At 47.6% G+C, this 24,049-nt stretch overlaps 1 protein-coding gene across 5 annotated transcripts; it reads left to right on the forward strand.

The window, feature by feature from the left end:
* Nucleotides 1–440: 440 nt before the first annotated feature.
* Nucleotides 441–24,049, forward strand: Nme9 (NME/NM23 family member 9). Of its 5 annotated transcripts, none has more exons than XM_055629696.1 (12): nt 441–509; nt 900–936; nt 4,841–4,898; nt 9,182–9,285; nt 10,050–10,121; nt 12,018–12,134; nt 15,051–15,126; nt 17,955–18,037; nt 18,470–18,562; nt 19,444–19,598; nt 20,681–20,817; nt 23,703–24,049. In XM_055629696.1, the coding sequence occupies exons 2-12, from the start codon at nt 904–906 to the stop codon at nt 23,762–23,764; spliced, it is 990 nt and encodes a 329-aa protein (XP_055485671.1). In that variant the 5' UTR covers nt 441–509; nt 900–903; the 3' UTR covers nt 23,765–24,049. The 5 variants fall into 5 exon arrangements, with proteins under 5 accessions (XP_055485671.1, XP_055485673.1, XP_055485674.1 ...); XM_055629697.1 differs by having other exon boundaries at nt 459–486; XM_055629698.1 differs by lacking the exon at nt 18,470–18,562.

Here is a 24,049-nt window from a genome sequence, read left to right on the forward strand (position 1 = left end):
CACACACACACACACACACACACACACACACACACACACACACACACTCATCTTTGTCTTTTAATGGTTTTTTAATCAAATCAGAATGTTGATTTGCTTGGAGCAATACCCACTATTTTGAACCTGTTGGGACTGTTTGGACTTGCCCTTCATAGTCAATTCTGAATTCGCAGTTGTTTGCAGATTTAAAGGCAGCTCTCCTGTTCCTGAAAAGCCATCTTCCCGCGTGGCACTCCTTGAAGGATATCCCCGATGGATGGAAAGCTGCACACCAACTCTGGCAGGCCGGTAGGAAGGAGGCAGGAAGAGCTCCCCCCAAGCACGGAAGGGCGGGATCTTTACCTAAGGGCCTCCAGGCCCTGACACTTCCTCCAGCCAATGAGAGCTGCCCACTGGCTGCGGTGAGCTGGGTGCTGGGTTGCTAGGACAACCGTTGCAAAGACGCTGCCCAGAGAGGTCGAAACTGCTTGGCCTCGTCCAGGCCTGGTATTTGGTATCCTTTGAGAGAGGTTGTTACCCAGAAGTTGTGGGGATTTGTGGGGACGTGGGACCCTCTTTATCTGTTCGAGAATTCCTCTAATGTGGACACTCTAATGTGCCTAAGCTGCCTACGGGCACCCCCAGGACTCCTAAATGAAGGGGTTTCGCAGACAACCTTTACTCCACTCCCACCCCACCCCCAAAACCGCCTGGCGACCTCCTGGCTCCCCGGGAGGAAAGAGGGAGGAAGGGAGGGAGAGCAAGAGTGCGTCAGTCTGTCTCTATTAATTTTTGCATCAATACATTGATTGACCCTCTCTTTAAAAGAGGCTTTGGGCTTGGTGGTTTCACACAAAGATTGTGGGGCAGCTGTCGCTCTAGGTAAACGCCCCAAGTAACAGCGTTTGATTTCTTTGCAGAGCCATGGGCGGCAAGAAGAAGGAAGTTCCCCTGCAGGTAAGTTTTGAGGGGCGCTAGCTTCTGGCATTTAATTAGGGAGGGTGGTGTGGGAGTGGGGTGCAGGAGGAAGATGACTCTCTACTTGCTAACAGTATGGGACAGTGTTTTGGAGCCCACATACCCTAGCCTTCTGTGTTGAAGCAGAAATGAATTATCTGGAGCAAAATTACTAGGTTAGTAATTACAGATTAGAGAGAGAGAGATTTTAAATAAACATGCTTGAAGCTCTCAACTGGCCTTTGCAACCGTACAAGTAGCTTTAATATAAAACCACAAAATCCGAGAGAAGATGAAGCAAGATTATTTTCTGTTGAATAATAATTGTAGAAAATACACAGGATACATACAGACTCTTTGGATTTGGGCATGCATCTATGTACTCGGTCATGACCAGGGTCCCTGCACTGTTCTGTCCAAACAGTATGGCTCGAGACTTATTGTGTGATGAGCATTTGCTTTGTAGGCTGCTTTACTTTTTTTGTTTTTTTGTTTATTTTTGGTTTTCTGTTGTTGTTTTTTTGAGAAAAGGTTTCTCTGTGTAGCCTTGGCTGTCCTGGACTCACTTTGTAGACCAGGCTGGCCTCGAACTCACAGAGATCCTCCTGCCCCTCCCTCCCTGAGTGCTGGGATTACAGGCGTGTGCTGCTGTGCCCACTTGCTTTACTTCATTTGCTCATAGGACAAACCAGCTCTTTCCTCTTTCTCTCCTCCTCCTCCTTTTCCTCCTTTTTTTTTTTTATCCTTCTCTCCTCTATGTAGCTCACCTGTGAAGAGGGGCTTCGTGAACATCCCAAAGGGTCATGCGGTTCTGACATACTAGGACTCCAGAGTTGGGGCATCTTCTGCGGTAGATTCTGAGCCTCTGGTTCCCCCGCTATTGCTGTGCAAACCATTTCCTCAACCGCACTGACCCCTGTGCAGAAGGAGGGTGGATAATGCATAAACTGCAGTTATGTGACAAGCCTGCACACAGTTCCCAGCCGCCTGCACGCATGCTCTCAGAGGGTCTCACGATAGCCTGTGTGTGTTCGTCTTTTAATGCCCTGTCGCCCTTTGGGGGGATAACAGTGCTGTTAGTGGTGCTTTTTATTATCCCTCAGAGCTCTGAGCACAATCCAGTACTCAAAGTTAAGTGATCCCATCTGCGGAGGAAGTGTGTGTGTTCTTTCTCCACCCACAATGAGGTCACTCTTTGAATGCATTGTCAACGATCTCCAACCCAGAAACCCTGTCCTCTCTCTCTCTTCGGGGTTCCTTCAGTGACTGATATAGAAATCATATGACATCAGGGAATAATCTGGTCAGATGGTGCCAGGCAGTCTCTCCATGTTCTCCAAACGCAGGCCTTGGGGACATTCAAGTATTTTCCATGCTGATATGCCCTACAACCAGGAGTAAGACAGTTCATCTGGCCCCAGGGCAGGTGTGGCTCACCCCATGAAGGGCACCAGGAGGTAGAGAGGCGTCAACCATATCAGTTAAGCCACCGGGTGGTGACCCGGCTCTTCTGATCCTTTTCTGACACTTGTTTCAGTGTTTCAGGGCAGTAGCTTTGGGGCCAGGATGATATCGGTCCAAATCTCTCACTTAAGTCTTCAAAAGAGCTCTTCTCTTTTGTATCTACACACACACACACACACACACACACACACACACACACACACACACATAGACACACACAGCTTCCTTGAAAATAGAGACCTATAATAGAGGATCTGTAAAGTTATATAGTTTCCTGTCATACTTAGTGGGTAATATATCCTAACACAGACCTTTACATATTTTTATCAAGAACAAGTAGTAGGGGCTGGAGATGGCTCAGCGGTTAAGAGTACTTACTGGATGCTCTTCCAGAAGACTTGAGCTCGATTCTTAGCTCCCAAATAGTAGCTCAGAGCCTTCTGTAACTCCAGTTTCAGGGAATCCAACACCCTCTTCTGGTCTCCTCAGGCACCAGGCATGAAAGTGGTACACAAACATTATGCAAGCAAAACACCATACACTTAAAAAAAAAAACAACAAATCATTTTTGTTTGCTTGTTTGTTTTTCGAGACAGAGTTTTTCTGTGTAGCCTTGGCTGTGCTGGACTCATTTTGTAGACCAAGCTGGCCTCGAACTCTCAGAGATCTGCCTGCCCCTGCCCCCCTGAGAACGGACTCACAGTCATGCACCATCGCACCTAGCTCCAAAATAAATAAATAAATCTTTAAAAAAAAACTTTAAAGAAAAAAAAGTTGTAATTTTCATGATCTTCCTATTTGTATAGTGTCAAAATAATGCCTTGTATGCCGAAGCAATTCAAGAGAGTTTATTTGCGCTCACCATTCAGGGGTTAGATTCCATCACAGCAGAGAGAAATGGCATGCTAGTGGCTCCATATTTGGCAATGAGAGCCTGCAGCGTGGCTTGTTACATCTGGGCAGACGGGATACCGGAAGTGGGTGCTGAGCTATATAACCTCAATGCCTATCCTGACTGGCTTATATATGTGCCACCTCTGTCCTGTGTTGTAAAGGCTCCAGAACCTTGCAGCCTTTGCCACCACTGGCTTGGGACCAAGTGTCCAAACCCAGAAGCCTGTGGAACATCTCACAGTGAAGCTGTAACACTCTCTATGGAAACATGTTCATTAGAAGGAACAAGAGCATCCCTGCCTGGTGGAGGAGGCTGGCTGACTTCCATGAGTAGCCAAATGAGGGTGCTTTTAAATGGGCAGGTGGAAACTGTGTATCGCCTGATTGGCTGTAAGGAGGGCGAATCTCTGTAGCTTCTCAAACACTCCAGTCCAACCCACCCACACACATACCCCACATACATTCAGGCACACACCTGTCGTGGTGCATGTGTCTGCCAGAGGTTGAAGTCAGGATGTTTTCCTCGGTTGCTTCTCTACCTTATGGAACAGGGTCTGTAGCTGAACCTCTCTAATCAGCTAGAAGGACTGGCCAGTGATCTCACTGGAGCCCGCTGGATCTTCCTGCCTCTGTCCCCTGCCTCTATCCCTGAACGCACACCTCCATTCTCCACATTTTACATAGGTGTCAAGGATCCAAACTTAGGTCTTCATACTTGTGCATTGAACACTTTCCTGGGGCCATTGGCCCAGCACCCCCATTCAGTACTTAGGGGTGATGGAATATCAGATTGATAGTTTACTTTCAGGCAACTAAAAAGTACCCCCAAGTATTCTTTATACCATACTTATTTTTTTATAGATTTATTTGTGAGTGCTCTGTCTATATGCCTGCATGTCAGAGAGGACATCAGATCTCATTACAGATGGTTGTGAACCACCATGTGGGTGCTGGGAATTGAAGTCTGGATTTCTGGAAGAGCAGCCAGTGCTCTTGATAACTGAGCCATCTCTCTAGCCACTGTCCTGTACTCTCAAGTACATGTTACTCTTCAGTGATTGCAAAAATGTTTTAAAATAAAGATGTGTTTTATATACATTATAAAAAATTGGAGAGGGATAATAACATTCATTTCTCCTTGTATTTCATGCCTCATATACACCAGAACTCTTTTATAAGTAAGAAACAATGTGAATGGGTGGCAACAAACTCAATTATTTCTGATACTGACTGAACATGAACTACAAAGGGAAACTGGAGTGTAGCGCTGCTTGTGTGAGGGTTAACAACGCACAGCGACCTTCTCTATGATTCCTGGACAAATGACAGATGACATTTCTTAATGTCTGAGCATGGCACACATTGTTCTTAGGTTAATGTTTTTCTGGCACAGAAAAGGAGAGGGAAGAAAGAAAGAAAGATTGTGAAGAGAAGACAATTAGAACCACATTTGGGAATGATAGAGACAGAGAGAGAGAGAAATGGAGAAAAAGTGGCTCCCATCTCTGGCCCTACTGACACAGCTTTCGATCCTCTCTGGCTGCAGGTCAACATCACCACCCAGGAGCTCTGGGAAGAAATGCTCGGCTCCAAAGGACTGACTGGTGAGGAAACCATCTTTTCAAAATGATGCAGTGATGCGCGGGAAGAAGGGGCTACAGTGGGTGGGACCCTCTTTTAAGCCTAGCTCTCCATCCGTAGTACTGCATAAGCCAGATACGGTGGCGTATATCTGTAGCCCCAGAATTTGAGAGTTGGAAGTCGAATGATCAGAGCTGAAGGTTCGTGGCAAATCTGAGGCTAGCTTGGGCTACCTGTAACTCTGTTTTAAGATGCACAAACAGGAAAAGAACCAGGCGGTTTCTTTGTGTCTGTGTGCACGGGAGCCCCGGCTTGTCTGCGGTTTCACTCTCCTCGGCTTCAGTTACCTGCATTCAACCATCGTCCCACAGAAGACTCCACAAGTATTAAGTCTGTAATTTTCCAATCACACACCATTCTGAGAAGTGCTGAAATGTCATGCCCTCCCACCCAGGACACCAACTGTTATCTTGTCTGGTGTGTCCACATCATCTGCTCCTTACTGTCTTAGAAGCCAGTTACCAAACCAACTGCCTTGGTCCTAAATGCTTCAGACCCACCCAGCTTGTTAAGTGCTGGTGTCTTGGAGCACATCCCCCGAGGATACAGGGCGCCATCGTACTTCATTTAGCCGGGCGTCGGTAAATCCAGCTCAGCGAACAAGTTGGTCCTGTCAGTAACAGAGCTCTCTTGGTTTAGAGCTGATTGCTAGACTCAGTTTGATGAGGCACAAAAAGGAGACTGTTTTGGAAGGAAAATGGGGGTTTCCTGGAACCTCCAGGATGGAGAAAGAGTGAGACACCCCCAGAGGACCGGAACCAACCAGGGGCCAAACAACCATTGTCCAGGCCTATCTCCTTTGAATCAGTTAGCGCTGCTGGGTAACAGTTTACCCACAGGAGAGTGGCTTGAGTAATTCCTGCCTTCTTTTAGCTGCAGTTCAGCTGAAGTACAGTCCAGCTCTGTGCTTCCGGCCCCAGAGGCCGCACCAAGGCTCGGTTTATGGGTTCACTGAGTGGAGGTCAGCAGAACTCCCTTCCTCCCTGCTTGTTGGCCAGAGACATCATTTCTTGCCATCAGTTTCTGCGTGAGCCCACTCACATCATGGTAACTTGCTTCCTCCAGAGTGGGAGCACGGAGAGGGCACAGCCTCTTGTTAACTTAAGTCACGTCTATACTTTATCATGCTTAGTAGGAACTCATCATGGGATCCAGGGCACTGTCAAGGGCTGCGCTGACATAATGGTATCTATAACAGGAGGCTGGAGTCTTAGAATTGGCCAGCCTCTCCTGCCCACCGTTCCTTCCTCTCCCCTAAGCTAACCGTGTTCTATTACTCTCTGCTCTATTTGCCGCTGCCTCTAGGGCTCTGTCAAAGCTCCCCACCGTATTTCCAGTTTGTCTGTCACCCCAGACTCTAAAACAGTATTAACTTTTTCAACTGGCATCTGTAGCAGACTCGCCCAAACCCCGGGGCCAAATGGATACTAAATAATGTCAGTCCCATTGATCCCCTGTGTGTGGGTGTGAGTGCTGGCATACTCTCCAGCTGGAGGGATTATGAAGACTTTTGATGGTGCCAAGGCTTAACTGTTATACCCACGTGTCTGGTCTAGACAGCTAAATACAGCTCCAGGATGAAACAAACCATTACATTTTTTTACCAACAGTGAAAGAGCCAATATCACATAATCTGCCAGAGACTCTGCTGCCCTGCCAGCTGCCCTGATAAGCACTTACATGACCATGGCTAATGCTTCCCGAGCACGGACTGTGCCAGGTCGACTCTCAGCAGCTCTAGAGTGAAAGGCTCCTCTAAGACCTCTCACTAGGCAAGTTAGAGGAACACACACACACACACACACACACACACACACACACACACACACACACCGGGACAGAGGGGTGAGAAAGAATGCCCTTCTACCTGGAGCCAGTGGAAACTGGTTTCCAGAGTCATCCCCTCTGGCAATCTGGCCTGCCGCTGCCCTTTCTCACCTGCCTTCAGATTTACACACTGTTACCTGCCTCCCAAGTGTCCTCCGATTTGCTTCCTGCCTGTGGGAGTGCCGTGTTCATGCTCTTCCTCTCCAGTGTTCCCATGCTCCACTTTCTACACTCAATCATGCTTGTCTTCACCGCTCTTCCCAGAGCCAAAGAGGAAAGAAGATGAGAATCCGGTAGAAGGTATTGATGAGACAGAAGCCGGCAACAGAGGTGTCAGTACAAATGCTGAGGAGACTTTAATCTGGGCCCCATTTCTTTTCCTTTGGGTCTTGAACTTGCCTTTTTTCAATGTAGAACTAGTTTCAGCATCCTGTGTCTTCAAAGACATTTTAGTTGGTCCAAGTGCATCTCTGCCTGTGGTGTGCTGGATCCCAACCCTGTCGGTTATGAATGCCTTGTTCTCAGGGACACCCTGAGCCTTGCTCTCAGACTAGACACTGAGGAGGCACAAATGTCTCTGTGCCTTTATGATCTCTTGTCCATTCTAATTGGTACCAGAAACCCAGCCTTTCTAGAATCAAGTTGGCTTTCCTCTCTTTCTCTCTCTCCAACCATTTCTCCCAAGTTCCACCTAGTTTTCTTTTTCTTTTTTCTTCCTCCATGTGTCTCAAAAGACACATACTTGGTTGTCCTCAGTCCTTAGAAGGCGTTGAGATGCCGTGCTCTCTTCTGTTAGTCTCCACTGCTGCTCCTGGCCTCCTTATCCCTTCTGGACCCAGCAGGAGTCCCATTTTCTGCACACTTATTTTACTCAGCCAGACCAACCAGCGCTCCCCCCACCCCCCACCCCCCCGCAACTGGTGCACCTCGTCTGTTTTCAGGAGCGGCAGAAAGAGCACAGGTTATGGTGTCAGATAGATCTGGCTCACAACTTGGTTCTGCCCAGCAATGTTTTCAGTACATCTCCTCCAAAAGCTGAGCGTGAAATTTACAGAATTCAGAGGTTAATCTCAGGGGCCTTTGCAGTCTTCCCGAGGTAGTGCTACTCTGTCAAAAAAGGGTGGATCGCTTGTGCGATTTAGACACAGGCTCCTGAGTGTTAGGGGTGTTCTGGCAAATATCCCTTCTCTATAATGTGGCCACCACAGGCTGCCACTTGCTACATCCCTCTGGTAGCACAGGCTAGATCCTGCACTAATCTGGCGCTTATGAGTTGATTCAGTCTGTGTAGCTTCCTTCTAGGCCTTATGGTTTGCTCCAATCAGATGGGGGAAGAGAGAGAGTGAGATCCAGCAAACCCAGCCCTAACAGCCACTAGAATGGGGACCATAAAAGGAATCCAAGTTTTCCTCCAACAGTTTCTCGAGTTCATTTCTTAGGAGAAAGATGACTTTACAAAGTAAATGAGAAGATGCTTTCCCCAAAGCAAGTGGCTTTAAAATTTTTTATTTAAAAAAAAAAATATGGGGCTGGAGAGATGGCTCAGAGGTTAAGAGCACTGCCTGCTCTTCCAGAGGTCCTGAGTTCAATTCCCAGCAACCACACGGTGGCTCACAACCATCTATCTATAATAAGATCCAGTGTCTTCTTCTGGCATGCAAGTGTATATGCAGATAGAACATTGTATACATAATAAATAAATATATATATATATATTTTAAAAAAGAGCATTTAAAAAATTATGTGTATGAGTATTTTGACATATACTGCATATATGTAAATGTACCATGTATGTGCAGTGTATGTAGATTAGATGAAGAGGTCAGATCTCCTGGGACTGGAGTGACAGGCAGTTGTTAGCTGTCATGTAGGTTTTGGGATCTGAACCTGGGTCTCAGTAAGAGGAGCCAGTGCTCTTGACCACTGTGAATGTCATGAGAGCTATTGGCTTTTGATTCATTAGGGGAAAGCCAAGTTGGCTGTCAGTAGACAAGAGTCAACTAGTTGCTTCCTGGTCAGCCATAGTGACCTCCTATTTGTGGCGTAGTCTGTGTTACCTTTCGGACATTCACCGACCAACATTCCACACCAGGCCTGATCCCCACAAGGTAAATAGGCCACCTTAAAAACATGTTTCTTCTCCCCTCTCGATTCTGTTCATCTCCTCCCCCGCTCCAGGATCTGACGTAAAACAAACCGGAGCGTAGTTGAGGATTTCAACACGCGATCTTTCGGAAATGTTTCAGATCCAGGATTCCATGCTTGGATGAGGGACGGGCATGTTTTGTGCTCAGTCCCCCTCTGCAAGGGTGACGCCTACCCTGCCATCCCATCCACTGCCGGGGGTGGAGAGGGGATAGCAGCCTGCCTGCAAGGACGTGGCTGCCTGCTCAACGTTGTTGCTCCTTGGTCCTTGCAGTTGTGGATGTCTACCAGAGCTGGTGTGGCCCCTGCAAACCCGTGGTAAGCCTCTTCCAGAGGATGAGGATAGAGGTTGGCTTGGACCTTCTCCATTTTGCTTTGGTAAGATTCCTTCTCTGCCAAAAAAAAAAAAAAAAAAAAAAAAAAAAGTCACACAACAGTGTAAACAAATCAAACACGGAGAAAGCACGGGACGGGAAGTACAAGCCGCCCTTTTCAGATCACCAGTTGTCACCGTGTCCTATAATTTCTCTAGACACCAAACTGTATTCAGGGAAGGAACACATGCCACTTAGACGTAACTGTGCATGCATCTTGGCTGGCGAGCCTTGCCGACCAAAATGTCACTTTCAGAGCAGTGTTTGAAGACTTCTTCCTCAGTGCCACAAGGATGATCTTTTTAGCAATTTTTTGCTCAAAGTACAGAAATGGGATTCCACAGGGTTGTGAAAGAGAACCCGCTGACACACTGTATACCGATGCCTTGTGAGGTTCGCAGACAGTAGGACAACAGGAGCCAATGGGGCTTACTGACAGTAATCTCTCAGGAGGTGAGACCCCCAGGACCACAGACAGTGAAGGGGATGTCTGAGGGCCCTTGGGCCTAACCCTGCCAGTCGTGACCTCAGGAGGATATCAGACAGTGGGGTTCTCGGGGTTCTCCTTACCCCGTCCTCTAGCTGGGTGAGGAGACAGGGCAGCTCTCTTCCTTCTCACCTGCCTCTTCAAGGCAGTGCTGCCAATGTGTTGACAAGACAGTGAGCCAGGCTTCCTTTGGGAGGTCCATTATGTGGGAGGGTTTGGTGCTGCTGTGACCCTGCACTGTCTGTAACCAAGGGTGCCGACTGACAGCTTGCTTTCTTCAGGCAGAGGCAGACCGTCTTGATGTTCTGGAAAAATTCCAAGGGAGGTGCGAGCCAACCTTCCTGTTTTATTTAGTAAGTATCTTTGCAGAAGCAGAACTGTTTGTGTGACTGCAAATCACTGGTGTTCGGATAGATGCGTTGGTTCTCAGAGCCACCTGAGGCCTCAGGCACTCTAAGGGGTGACGCTGCCCCTGACATGCCCTCTAGACTGCCTCACGAAGACCTTCCCTAAGACATGGCCATACACAGGTGTACTCAGCCCTGCCTGTGGGCCCCGGTCCACAGGAGATCAAAGACACAGCTCCATGGTGGCCACTGAGGGCTGGACAGCCTTCCCAGGTGACCGTGCATGGCGAGGAGCACATGTCCTAGAGCGCGCACGCTCTGACTTGCCCGCTGGGCACTCCAGGCTGCAGCTCTATTCTCAGAGCACAGTTCTGAGATTTCTCCTCTCTGCCAAGGGGAACTGAAATGATTACATTGTAGATAAAGAACTGTGGTTCTCCTCCTGCCAGGAGCTGTCTCCCAGCAGCCCACAAAGTCAGGAGGGACACAGTGAGCAGTGCACAGGGATCACACATCCTGGGAACCACTTCAGGGAGCTAGTTCAACTTTAATTCCAGAGAACAAAGGCCATTACCCCTTGGGGAGTGTTTGGGGGGGGTGAGCTCCAAGGATAGGTGTACATAATTGGTTGGAACCAGGCACTTTAAGGACGCTGGGTTTGCACTTAGCAGTACTACCTTTCTCTTTGTTGTTGTCCATGCATGTTACAGCACTCACATGGGGGTCAGATGATGGCTGGCCCTCTCCTTCCACCATGTGGGTCTTGGGGATTGAAGTCAGACCATCAACCTTGTTGGGAGGCATCTTTACCTGCTGAGCCACCTTGCCAGCCCCACACTAGAAACTTAGGCTAGAATACCACTTGAGGGCTGGAGAGATGGCTCAGAGGTTAAGGGCACTGGTTGCTCTTCCAGAGGTCCTGAGTTCAATCCCCAGCAATCACATGGTGGCTCACAACCACCTATAATGAGATCTGGTGTCCTCTTCTGGGCTGCAGGCAGGACCCTATATACATAATAAATAGCACTTAAGTTTTGTGTTTTGGTAGGGAGACCCACCAGCTTCTGTGATGGCTGTATGGCTGTGGTGGAGGGGGAGAAAGAAAGTTTGGCTGGAAGAAGACAGCCGTGCCCAGCCAGCCACACTAGCCTTCAGAGCTGTCAACGAAGGCAGCCCTTAGCAAAGTTATTTGACTGCTTAGGCCAAGGTGGTTAAAACAAAAATCATAATCAGCTGTGGGAATTCAGGCCACAATCTCCAACCTGTAGCTGATCAGGGAGGGATGGAGAGAAATGGAAGCAGGACCATTCTACAAGAATTCTTCAGATTAATTTCTCAGTGCTAAACAGAGAAAGTGAATGCAGAAAACTCAGGCCCACACTACTCATGAGCTACCACAGCCTGTGCTGGGAATTTATTCTTCCCCTTCCATGCTGGGGTAGAACACGAAGTCCCCTGTTAAAGCCGTCATCTTATTGTGTGTTTTGCACCGAGGCATTATCACGTCTTTTTGAGGTTAGTGCTTATATTCTCTGTCTCAGCCGGAGTGCTTGGTATAGTAAGTACTCAATTAATAGTTGTTAATAAGCCACATACAAAGCACAGTTAATCCCACAATTTTCTGTGTATTGTTCCTCCCTTCACTATCCGCTGGTTGTCCTGAAGGAAGCTTTGACAAGAGGGATGTCAGGAAGAAGATGGAGCTCAGAGAGAGATCATTTCAGAACTAAGAGCCATCTTGAGGGCCTCTCGGTGGGATGGGCCCCACCCAGGAAGTGGCAGCAGGGGTGAGGGTGGAGGAGGTGGGCAGAGGGTTGAGGAACCTTGACCTTCACACCCTCGTCTCCTGAGAGCACTGACCTGCTTCGAGGAGGCTTTCACGTGGTATGTCACACATTCCAGGGAGGAAAACTTGTGGCTGTGGTGAAGGGAGCGAATGGCCCCCTGCTTCAGAAGACCATCTTACACCAGCTGGAGGCCAAAAAGAAGGTTCAAGCTGAAGGCAGGGAATGGAACGTGGTATGTGGAGGTCACTTGTCCAACTGGAAGGCTCACAAGTGTGCTCACACGGGTCCCCTCCCCAGGCGGAAGCCTTCATGTCCCACACTCAGCCTTTTCTTCACCCAGGGGCTTGGGAGGATGTGCTTTTAGAAGTCTCTTTATCCTCTTTCCTTTCCAGAGCCCTTGGAACATCTCTTATCCATTTCACTCACAACTGAATTTTTAGTAACGACTTCAGAGAGGAAGATAAATATATAGAATTGAGTGGTGACTTAGTCAGCCTTTTCTTTCTATATCAAAATACTCAAGATAATTGTCTTTTTTTTCCATTTATATTTATTTTTTTATTTATTACAATTTATTCAGTTTGTATCCCAGCTGTAGCCCCCTCCCTCAACCCTTCCCAATCCTGCCCTCACTCCCTCCTCTCCTCCAATGACCCCCCATCCCTCCCTCCTGTCCACTGATAGAAAAGGTCCTTCTCCCCTTCTATCTGACCCTATCAGGTCTCATCAGGATTGACTGCATTGTCTTCCTCTGTGGCTTGGTAAGGCTGCTTTCCCCCTCAGGGGAAGGTGATCAAAGAGCCAGCCACTGGGCTCATGTCAGAGACAGCCCCTGTTCCCCTTACTAGCATACCCACTTGGACACTGAGCTGCCATGGGCTACATCTGTAGGGGTTCTAGGTTATCTTCTTGTATGGTCCTTGGTTGGAGTATCAGTCTCAGAAAAGGCCCCTGTTGTTCTCCTTGTGGAGCTCCTGTCCCCTCTAGGTCTTTCATCTCCCCCTTATTTCATAAGATTCCCTGCACTATGCCCCAAAGTTTGGCTATGAGTCTCAGCATCTCCTTTGATACACCGCTGCGGTGGAGTCTTACAGAGGCCCTCTGTGGTAGGCTCCTGTCGTGTTCCTTGTTTTCTCCCTCTTCCGATGTCTATCCTGTTTGCCTTTCTGAATGAGGATTGAACATCTTACACAGGGTCCTCCTTCTTGCTTAGGAATATCAAATGGCAGAGAAACACTTAAAGAAATGCTCAACATCCTTAGTCATCAAGGAAATGCAAAACAAGATGACCCTTACACCCATCAGAATGGCTAGGATCAAAAACTCAAGTGACAACACATGCTGGAGAGGATGTGGATAAAGGGGAACCCTGCTCCACTGCTGGTGGGAATGTAACCTTGTACAACTTTGGAAATCAATCTGGCGCTTTCTCAGACAATTAGGAATAGTGCTTCCTCAAGATCCAGCTATACCACTCCTAGGCATATATCCAAAAGATGCTCAAGTATACAACAAGGACATTTGCTCAACCATGTTCATAGCAGCTTTATTCATAATAGCCAGAATATGGAAACAACCCAGATGTCCCTCAACTGAGGAATGGATACAGAAATTGTGCTCCATTTATACAATAAAATACTACTCAGCTATTAAAAACAAGGAAATCATGAAATTTGCAGGCAAATGGTGGGAACTAGAAAAAATCATCCTGAGTGAGTTATCCCAGAAGCAGAAAGACACACATGGTATATATACTCATTAATAAGTGGATATTAGACATATAATATAGGATAAACATGCTAAAATCTGTACACCTAAAGACAATTGTCTTTTAACGTGGAAAGCTTCATTCAGGCTCACAGCCTAGGCTTCAGTCCAGGCTTACTCAGGTCTGCCACTTTTGAGCCCGTGTTGAGGCAGCCTGTGAAGGCTGTTCATCTCAGAGAGGTTGGAAAGAATAACCTCCTCTCCCAATCACCTTCAAGCTCACTCCCCTCATCACCTTTATGGCCCCATCTCTTTAGGTTTCACCATTTTGCCAGGCTGAGGACCCTAAGTTTGAGAAGTGAGCTTTTAGAGTAGTCAAGGACACTATAAGAAAACCCACAAAATCAAGCACCCTAGTGGTATCTAGTCTTCTTGTAACTTGATATGCCATGTTTAGTTGATATCCATGGAAGGCCTGCCTTTTTCTGAAGAGAAACAGAGGAGGAGTGGATGGGGGGTGGGACAGAGGGGAGGCTTTGGGGGAGAGACTGGAAGGAGAGGAGAGAAGGGAAACTGTGATCAGGATATTTAAAAAATGTATTCTAAGAAATATATTATAAAATAAATATCTGATGGGGAAAAAAAAGACATAGTCTTTTGGGGAATACCCAAACTACAGCAAATTATAGGAGGGTCTCCCCTCAGGCTCACGGTACAATCTCTTCTGATGACTCACACACTCGAACTCCTGAAGGTTTTTAGCTGTGATCACACACAGGTCAATTTCCTTAATTTAGAAATCTAGCGTTTTTATTACCACTGGGGACAGAGTCACCATAACTTGTGGCTCTGAGAAACTAGTTCCATAATAATATGGACCGCACCACCTTCACAGTTAACTGGCAACCTTTAAAAAAAAAAAATCCATATGCCGTAAGTACATGGAGGTATTCCCAGGCACTCTGTGCTTCTGCCGAGAACACAGCACTGCACCCTTGGGTGCTCACTGTCCAAGCTTTCATACTAAGGTTCAAAAAGCACAGACCTTTTTTTTTTTTCTCTGCACGGGGGGGGGGGGGGGGGGGGGGGGCTTAGCCCTTGTATTTGAATGTCAACTGCCATTGAATGCCATTCTTTATCATCCCTTAGTCTCTACTTACATTTCGTTAAGAGGCAGGCTCTAAAGCTCACAACCATCAAGGATTCTCCACACACACACACACACACACACACACACACACACACACACACACACACACACCATCCGCTACTAAAAAGGCCCTTGTTGCCCAAACTCTGATGACCTTGTCCTCATCCCCAGGGCTTATTATGCTCTGTGTTTTGAATCTCTGTATTTTGATGCTGTCTCTGAAGATGTTGAAAGCCTTCACCATAATTTGCGTTGGCTAAATCCCTTGTATTCGTGACTGACTTGTCCTAGGTTGCTGATGAGGCTCTTTCTGGTGCAGCCAAGGGTGGTCCACTTGAAAAGGATGATGGTGAAGATTGGGACATCGGTGAGTGCGGAGCCGGCGAGCTAGGCAGACTGTATGCATTTTAAACACCGGACTCAGTAGGCTCTTGGGCCATCTCAGTTCTGGGAAGCTAGCCTTGAGCATTTTGTTTTCAATCCTTGGCTTCAAACAACTGGTGTCAGATATCCTTTTGCCCACTGGTGGCCTCACGGGCACACTTGACACCTGTCTGATGATATTCAAATATGACTTTGATGGCAATCATTGGACATCAGGAAGTGATTAGAGACTTCACTAATAATAGAGAAGAGGAGCAATGAGTTCTGGCTAAGCTGGGGAGTTCAAGTTTTCCTTACTGCCCTCTCTATAAAGCACCAGGAGCCCTCTCTCTTCACAGCCTTGCTTCCTCTGCTCACAGCCCTACCACCTCCCCCCTTCATTCTCTAGCTATCGGCCTTAGGTCTCATATGCACTTCATTGTGTTCCTTCCTGAACCTTCCTGTGAAGAGTGGCTGCCTGAGTGTGAGGACCAGAGAGTCAGACAGGCTGCGGCTGGGAAGATGTCTCGAGTTAAATGGCCAAGATGCCTGGGAACTGGGACTGGATGCAGCTAGTAGAGAAAAGCTTGAGATTCGTGGCTGTTTCTCACAGGTGCACAGTAAGGACCACTGGGCCTGGACTCTGATAGGACAGGAAGCATGGCTTCAAAAAGCCAGGAATCGACAGAGAAGACAATCTGTGATTTGGTTCTCACATGAAACAATCTTTCTGCCTTATTACCTCTTCCCTCCTCTGTTATATCCTCCACAGTCAACACAGACGCCTTTCTCTCCCTTTGCCTCTTCTCCTTCTCAGTTAAGATTCATGAACTTTGTCCACATCTTGGTGCCACCCCTCACCTCCTCTCCTGCTGACCTTCTGTGGCCTTCGTCTGAACCCACTGCTCTTGGAAGGGCGCTCTTGAGAGTCACAGTGGCCTTCCTGCTGCCCAAGGCCACAGTCTCTTGCTGCAGAAAAGGTTGAAACTCATGGTGTTTGTGTGCCTTCCTTCTCGGTGCCCCCACGCCTCCACAATGTGTGTTTATCGGGAGATGGAGCCCTCATGCATGCTAGGCCAATGTCTCCACCTCTGAGCTACAGCTCAAGCTCCCTCCCTCTGGCTTCTGAGACAACATCTTTTTCTCCAGCCTCTTTTGCTGGGTTTCCCCTTCAAGCCAAGGCTGGCAGGCCTTGAAGGCCTCATCTCTTCTCCCTCTACCCTTTAGGTGATCTCATAAGCCCACCACATCACAGAATCAATTGTAAGAGTACCTTAATAGCAACTCCACAGCCCATCAGAAACCGTAACCAGGGAAAAGTTAACAGTCTTTTGCTAAGGGTGACATATACTGTGCAAGTCGGACTTCCATCACCATTCAAAAGATTTGGGATAATCAAGATTTTTTTTTTATTTTAGCTCAGATATTTGGAGGTTTCTGCCCACAATCAGTTTGTCCAGATGCTGGGAGCCTGTGGGAAAGGGGCACAGGAAATGAACACGGCCAGGAGGCCAAGGAGCTGGAGCGCCACAATGCTCTGCAAGAGCATAAACCCCGATGCCTGGCCACCTGTCAGTAGGTCCCTCCTTTCAAAGGCTCAGCCACCTCCCGACAGGGCCACAGGCTGGGGACCAAGCCTTTAGCTTGGGTCCTTAGGAGCTATTTATCCAATGGCTAGCACATATGTATTTAGTGCAGGCTTTACAGATACTCCCAGTAGAAACCCTCCTTAGATACAGATGTTTTTGTTTCATTGTGGCACAACAGACACAAAGGTTGAGAAGCAGAAAACTGATGGTGGGATGTGTCAGTTCTGTAGAGAATGCAGATAACTTACCAAGGCCAAGTTCATGTAAATAGGAGCCCAACAAAGATGGGCTCCAGGACTAGACAAAGTGCTCCCTACAGAGTTCCCTATAAGTTTGGACCTAAGCGACCTCTGACCACCAAGGTTGATCCCCAACACCATGAAAACTAAAGCTAAAACCAAAACAACGATAATAATAATTTAAAAAAAAGGGGGGGGGGGTTCAACCTGCTCTGTCTGACCTTCTTTTGGGGAATCTGAAGCAAGACAGAGATTTGAACCTGCAATTAATAGCCTGTGCTAGAGTAGAGAATCACAAAGTTCAGATACAGGGCTTGGAACAATCATTTCTGCCACCAAGCAGGAAAGGCAAAACCAGTAGGGGGCTGAAGAGAGGCTCAGTGGCTATGAGCACCGGCTGCTCGTCCAGAGAACTCCCAGGATACACATGGCAGTTAACAACCGTCTGTAACTCAGTCTCAGGAGATCTAATGCCTTCTTCTGGTCTACATGGGTATTGTATGCTCATGGTACACAGGCATACATGTGGCAAAACATCCACACATCTAAAATAAATTTGTTTTGCAGAAGCAAAAAAGAGGAGAATGAGAAGATGATGGGCAGCAGTTAATGCTGAGAACCACAAAAGGGGGACAGGAAGGCATGAGGGTGGCTGAGACTGTGACCTCAGCTCCTGTGTTTCTTGCTCACCCATCTCCAAGCACCTCATTTAGTCATTCCAAATTTCTGCCCCGTAACAATCTTTTGGAAATGTCCACCCCTCAGTGTCCCTAGACCAGCATTCAGAGAGTCTAAGTCAGGCTGGGGTTCTTGGTTGGGGTCTGGTGCTGGGTTGGTGTCATTCGCTAGAGTCTGAGCCTAGACAGCAGAGGCTGGAAGCCTGAAGCCCACGCCTAAACCTGGTACTCGGTGCAATGGAGCCTGTGCTGAAACAACACTGTCCCTGCAAATGAGGCTCCCCAAGAGCCTCACCGTCTGACAGCGCCTCCCCTGGCTTATTTCAGTGTCACGAGAGGAGCCCTGTACATTAGGCATCATTAAGCCAGATGCAGTGGCCCACGGAAAGGCTGATGAGATCATCATGAAGGTAGGAGGCACAGGACATACCGTGCCCGACTGCTCTCAGGTCCCCTGCGGCAGATCCACAGGGATGAGGGCAGCAGCGCCTGTGGCGTGCTGGGGAAAGAAGGCTCCTGCTGAGTGCTAACCCCAAGTCTATTCAAGGTTAGGACGGGGTTAGATCTGGGGGCAGGGGCTGAGGCTCTGCATCACTTTTAGTGGTGCCCACCTTTAGTTTTTATCTTTCCATTAAGATCCCTGGAACTGTGGGCTTGAATCACACCTGCAGAATATACATTATATATACATTATACACATTACATATAATGTATATAATATATATAATGTGTAATATAATATATACACTTATATAATTATATCTAATACATGGTATAATATATACATTATATATATATATATATATATATGTATGTATGTATGTATAATGTATATTCTGCAGATCCAGGAAGCAGGATTTGACATACTATCAAATGAAGAGAGAACCCTGACAGAGACGGAAATGCAAGCGTTCTATCAACACAGAGCTGGGGAGGTCAGCTCATCTGCTTCTCACTCTCTCCTCTCCTCCTCCTCCAACACTATATGGATAGGTCAATGGGAGTTGTGGGGAGAATGTGAAGAACAAGAATATGAACAGCTGGTGGGCAGGTAATGGATTTACACTCAGAATATGATCAGATCCTGTTCAGCTCAAGTTCAACTGTTGCAAAGTAGAGAGGTTTTTGACTGTCAGTAATGGACTAAAGATGTTCGTTAGAAGGATGCTCCGTAACTCCCTGATGTCATGGCAGAATATGAAAAAGCTTAACAAGGGGTCTGGAGATAAGAAGAACCAAGAAAGTTCTCGGGCCCACAGAAGCCAAAGCCAAAGTTAGGCAAACCATCCAGGACATCTCCACCTGCCACTTAAGGTCCACTTGCGTCTTCTGCTTGCTTCTGATTTGTACAGATGACCACTCTTAAGCCATAGCACCACTTCCTAGGTCAGATTTGTGATGGTTACTAAGCGTCATGGTTGTGAAATGAGGAACAAATGAAATGGAGGAGGGATCTTCCCCAAAGGGAACCCAGGATACTGTTATTGAAGGAAAAGGGCTGCAGGGCACAGGAGGGGAAGTCCCATCTACACTGTACCCTTGGATATCCAACAGCCATATATAACATATCCAAACAGATTATACGTTTAGCAAACCACTGCCCAACTCAGCCCATGTTCAACCCTGGCTCACCTTGCTGGGGTCTTGGGTCATCACTATCATAGCAGGCAGAGGTGGCCAGGCCAGGGCTGAATGTCCATGCGTACACAAGGCTGCTCATGACCTCCCTTCCAGTGTGTGGGTAGCCTGGGTTTGCTGGCCTTTTCCAGTCTCAGTAGCTCCTGCTCCACATCACTGTTTCCTTTCCTGTGCCTAGGAGGCATTTGAAAAGCTAGTCCATCACATGTGCAGTGGACCCAGCCACCTCCTGATCCTCACCAAGACAGAGGGCACTGAGGATGTAGTCACCGCTTGGCGAACCTTCCTGGGGCCTTGTGACCCCAGCGTGGCCAGGAGGGAACATCCTGAAAGGTGACAGTAATCTTTTCATCCACCTCAAGCTTCACTTGGCATTTGGGTCAGAATTGTGAGTGATGCTATCAGCTCTCTGGTGTCAGGGGTTCCATTTGTATATACCTGGGAGGTTTTCAAAACTCTCCAACATGGGGTTACCACCACCACCCCCTTCTAAAGATGCTGGTTTGGCTTAGTCACAGACCTCAGGGACCCAGTCCAGCCTGGCAAGTCAAAGGCTGCAGAATGGCCTGCACTGTAGACTCAACTCCCATAGCCCTCAAGTCAGCTTCCTGTACAGCACACCTACTTAGACCTGCTCAGCCTGCTCTGTGACTCAGGGAGCAGCTAGCCTGGAGTCAACAGTGCCAAATCCAGGGGCCAGGGGCCTTTGAAGCTGACAGACAACAGGAAAGAACTTGTCAAAACAAAATAAAATAAAACAAAACAAAACACCAATGCCCAGGATGGAGATGGCTGAGTGCAATTTCCAGTAACCACAAGGTGGCTCAAAACCATCAATAATGAGACTGGGTGTCCTCTTCTGGCCTGCAGGCAAACATGCAGGTAGGACACTGTATCTATAATAAATCTTAACAATACAAAACAAACCCCTAAAGCCCTATAGCTGTACTTTTCAGCCATAAAGGGCATCTAACTGAAGCCACTGGGCTAAATAAAGCAGCTGAGGACTCGGACCTGAAGTCGCTACCTAACGGGTCAAGTCCATCCGGGGCTTCAGTTCATTTCTCCAGGCTGTAATGAGAGGACATCCACTATCAGGCACTAAGATCAGTGCTCAGCGCATGGCTCCTACCTAGTGTTATGGGTCTTATCAAGATTAGTCATAAAAAGCTGTATGATGTGTCGCATACAGTGACCTGACCCAGTGGGAATTGTAGCTCCCTCTGGGCAGAAGTGGAATGTGGCCAGATCCTGTGTGTAACAGCCCCTGGCCAGTGTGGCTTCTGTTCTTGGGTTCTCTACAAAGAGCAAGTACCCTTGTTCTGACTGGTAGCTGGTGGTCCTGCTCCCAGAGAGCAAAGCATTTCTGTTCAAGTGAAGCAGTTGTTTCTTTTACATTGTACCAATGCTCCCAGTCTCCGGGCTCAGTATGGCACAGAAATGCCCTTTAATGCTGTGCATGGAAGCCGGGACAGAGAGGATGCCAAGAGAGAGCTGGCCCTGCTCTTCCCCAGTCTCAAGTTTTCAGATGAAGACATGAAATCCCCACAGGGTAAGTTGTCAAGGCAGATTTCTTTATTAAACCTGAGGTGAAAGCCATTTATGATTGTGTGTGTGAAACTAATGACTCGCCTCCTAATTAGCCATAAAGTCCTGTTCTGAAACACAGATCTCCATGAAACTGGTGTCAACATTAAATCATTTGGTGCATTTATTGAGCAATAGGGCTGCTTTTTAATACCATATTGGTTCTTCTTCTTCTGTCCTTTTCTTCTTCTTCCTCCTCCTTTTCCTTCTTCAAGTCCTAGTTCCACTGAAAAGACACTTTGCCTTTCTGCAAATCATGAGGAAAATCTCACGACTTTCAACAAATTAAAACTTTATTTTTATGCTATGCTTTGCACTTTAACCTCCCACCCCCAAACACCCCTGCACCCCACAAATCTCTCTCTAGTGTTCATTTTGTTTTATGATCCTAAGATTAACGAGGGTCATCTGTGTTCAAAGCTGTTAGCGAATGCCTGGAGGACAGAGAGAGAGAGAGAGAGAGAGAGAGAGAGAGAGAGCACCACAATAAGGATGGTGACTCTCTCCTAACATCTACTGACAGTCAAGAGTTTAGAGGTAAAGAGTGGGACCTCATGAGGCAAGCCTCCTGTGGGCCCCATGCAGGTGACAACAGCTGATGTGAGTTAATGATTACAGCAGTTTTCTGAGGCTAGGGAATGGTGCTTGGTGGCCCCGAGCCTTTTAGAGGGGGTGGTATGTGACTTACTTAGGGCTGGGCCCATACCTGCCACTCATGTTCTGCAGGCATAAATCTTTATTCATGCCCACTGACAGGGGAGGTTTCTCTGATGAAGGCTGAGTGTTACCATTGTCTATGGGTCTCAGCACTGGTATTCAGAAGGCAGATGCTAATAATTCAGTTAGCTGTGGGCAATACATTCCCCAATACATGGGCCTACTTCTCCTCATACCTGGATTGTTAGCTAGGCTAAGGGGCACTGGTCCTATCCTCTTGGAGGACTTGAATCCACGCAGATGACAGTTGGTTATCCTATCAACAGTCAAGCTGCTACTGTGTATGTGGGCAGACCTTACTTTCCAAATGGCTTCTTCATACTTGGTAAAGTTGATCTTCTGCCCATCCTGCATCCTCTTCTCCCCAATCTCAAGACCTCCATTCCTAAACCTTCCTAGTCACACTGCCCCTTCTTTTTAATTTTGTTATACTATGTACTATGTGCCTTGCCTTAAGGTAATCCTTACCTTACATCACCTTCCTTGCTTGCTTGCAGTCCATGTGATATGGACCATACTGAAGAGTCGACATTATGGTCCTCATGAGAGAACATTTATCCATTTGGGCCTGGGTTACCTTAAGCTATTTTTTCCCCCAATTCCATTCATTTCCCTGCAAATTTCAGTTTTTTGTAGAGATGAACAATATTCCTCTGTGTCTAGGGAAACCTTGATTATTCATCAGTTGCTTCCGTTTCTTAGCCGATGTGAACAGGACAGCACTGACCAAGGGCAGTTTCCTGTCACAGGGCCTAGAATCCTTTGGGTGCATGCCAGGAGTGGTGTCTTTTGAGAACCCTCCAGGCTGGCTTCAGAGTGGCTGCAGTAGTTTACATCTCTTCCCCCAAGTCTGCCCCACCATTTGTCACTGGTATTCTCAGTAGCTGCCATCCTGTTGGTAGGAACTGGAATCATAAAGCGGTTCTAATCTGCAACTTCTTAACGGCTAAGGTTGTTGAACACCTTTAAAAGTGTTTTTAACCATTTGTGAAATTTTAGTAACTTTCTGAGGCTCTCTTCAAGGCCAGGTGTCCTTCTCCTGTCCCTGTGCCCTCCTCCCTTCCCTGGCAGGCTTGCTGAGAAGCCAGACTGTGTAGCTGGGGCCCCTTTTGAAGCCTGCTGTGGCCCTGTGGCCCTCAGCCCTTATTATAGTGGGCTGTGAAAGCTCACGATCTCTCCCTCCATGGGAAGCACTCATGGTGCCTGGGCAAGATGGGTCAGGCCATCCCCTTCTCCAGATGTGGATGAGAAACCAGTCTAGGGGCACAGAACATTGATTCTGTAGCCAGTGGAAGAGCTGGCTTCAGCGAGCGCCGAGGCTGCTGTGAGGTGAGAGGAATGAACAGTTAGTTTCCTAAGAGGAGGCAAGCCAGGTGGTGGTGGCCTTTAACCCCCCCAGCACTTGGGAGTATGGCTCTGTGGGGGACCCAGAGACCAAGTTCACATATCCAAGCACATGTGTTCTTTGGTCCTCTCATGTTGGAGGGCAGCCCTGCCAGAGCCAGCTTCAGGGCCATGACTGGAGGCACAAAGCTGTAACTCAGGGCCAACCTGAGGTAGGTGGAAGTGAAGTGACTAGAAACAGTTGCCTAGGGATTCTGGGGAATGCTGGAGATCTGGGATCTGACATTTTGGCCTCAGCTGATAAATCAAGGAGACAGTTCTAGAAGGGTCTGGGCCCAGATGACAGGTGGCTTCTGTGAAGGAGCCTCAGTGGGAGGGACACACACCTTCCCTCACTCAGCCCTTTTCCTCTGGAGACAATTCCTGCCTCCACTGTTCATCAGCTCAACAGCTTCTGGAAATTACTTACCTTTGCTGGGTCCATTTGTTCCTGTGTGAAGTACAGACAATGATAGGTTCATTAAAACCCCAAACTAATAATTCCTAAACACCATCTTCCTCACAGATCTGTTGTGAAGATGGAGACAGGATGTAAAGGTCTAGCCTCTATAACTGACCTCATTCTTACAATTCTGTAATCATTCCTCCTAGCACACCCACTAGGAACACTTTTCTCAACACACTTGTCAACACGCTCCAGCTGTGTCCCCTGTGTTTGTTTGTTTTTTGAGGGGGTGGAGGAAGCTGTTTCAGGAATCTTATAAAACAATGTCGCCCACCCCCTCCCAGGTGCTGAGGCACAAATCGTGGTGGGCCCCATGGAGGCCCTTGGCATCTCTGAGAGTATCTGAGCACTGGGATGGTATGCTGTGTTCTGCCAGGATCAAGGTCACAAGGCCACAAGAGGGGCCGTTGGTGTGCTCACATCTGCACAGATCTCCAGAGGATGATTTCAGAGCACCAGCATGTTCCTGGCTTAGCCCTATTTTGTGGACAATAAAAATATATATCCTTCCCTGCCTTATTAACTGTCTACAGAACATACCCTACCCTCTAATCACTGTACTCTGAGGCATGGTGTCACCTCAAAGGACACTGGGTCTCCCCACCAATAAATCTGATTTGATCCAAGCTTG

This window comes from Psammomys obesus, unplaced genomic scaffold (genome assembly GCF_907164565.1).
Source record: "Psammomys obesus unplaced genomic scaffold, mPsaObe1.curated_primary_1811, whole genome shotgun sequence".
Taxonomy (NCBI): Eukaryota; Metazoa; Chordata; class Mammalia; order Rodentia; family Muridae; genus Psammomys; species Psammomys obesus.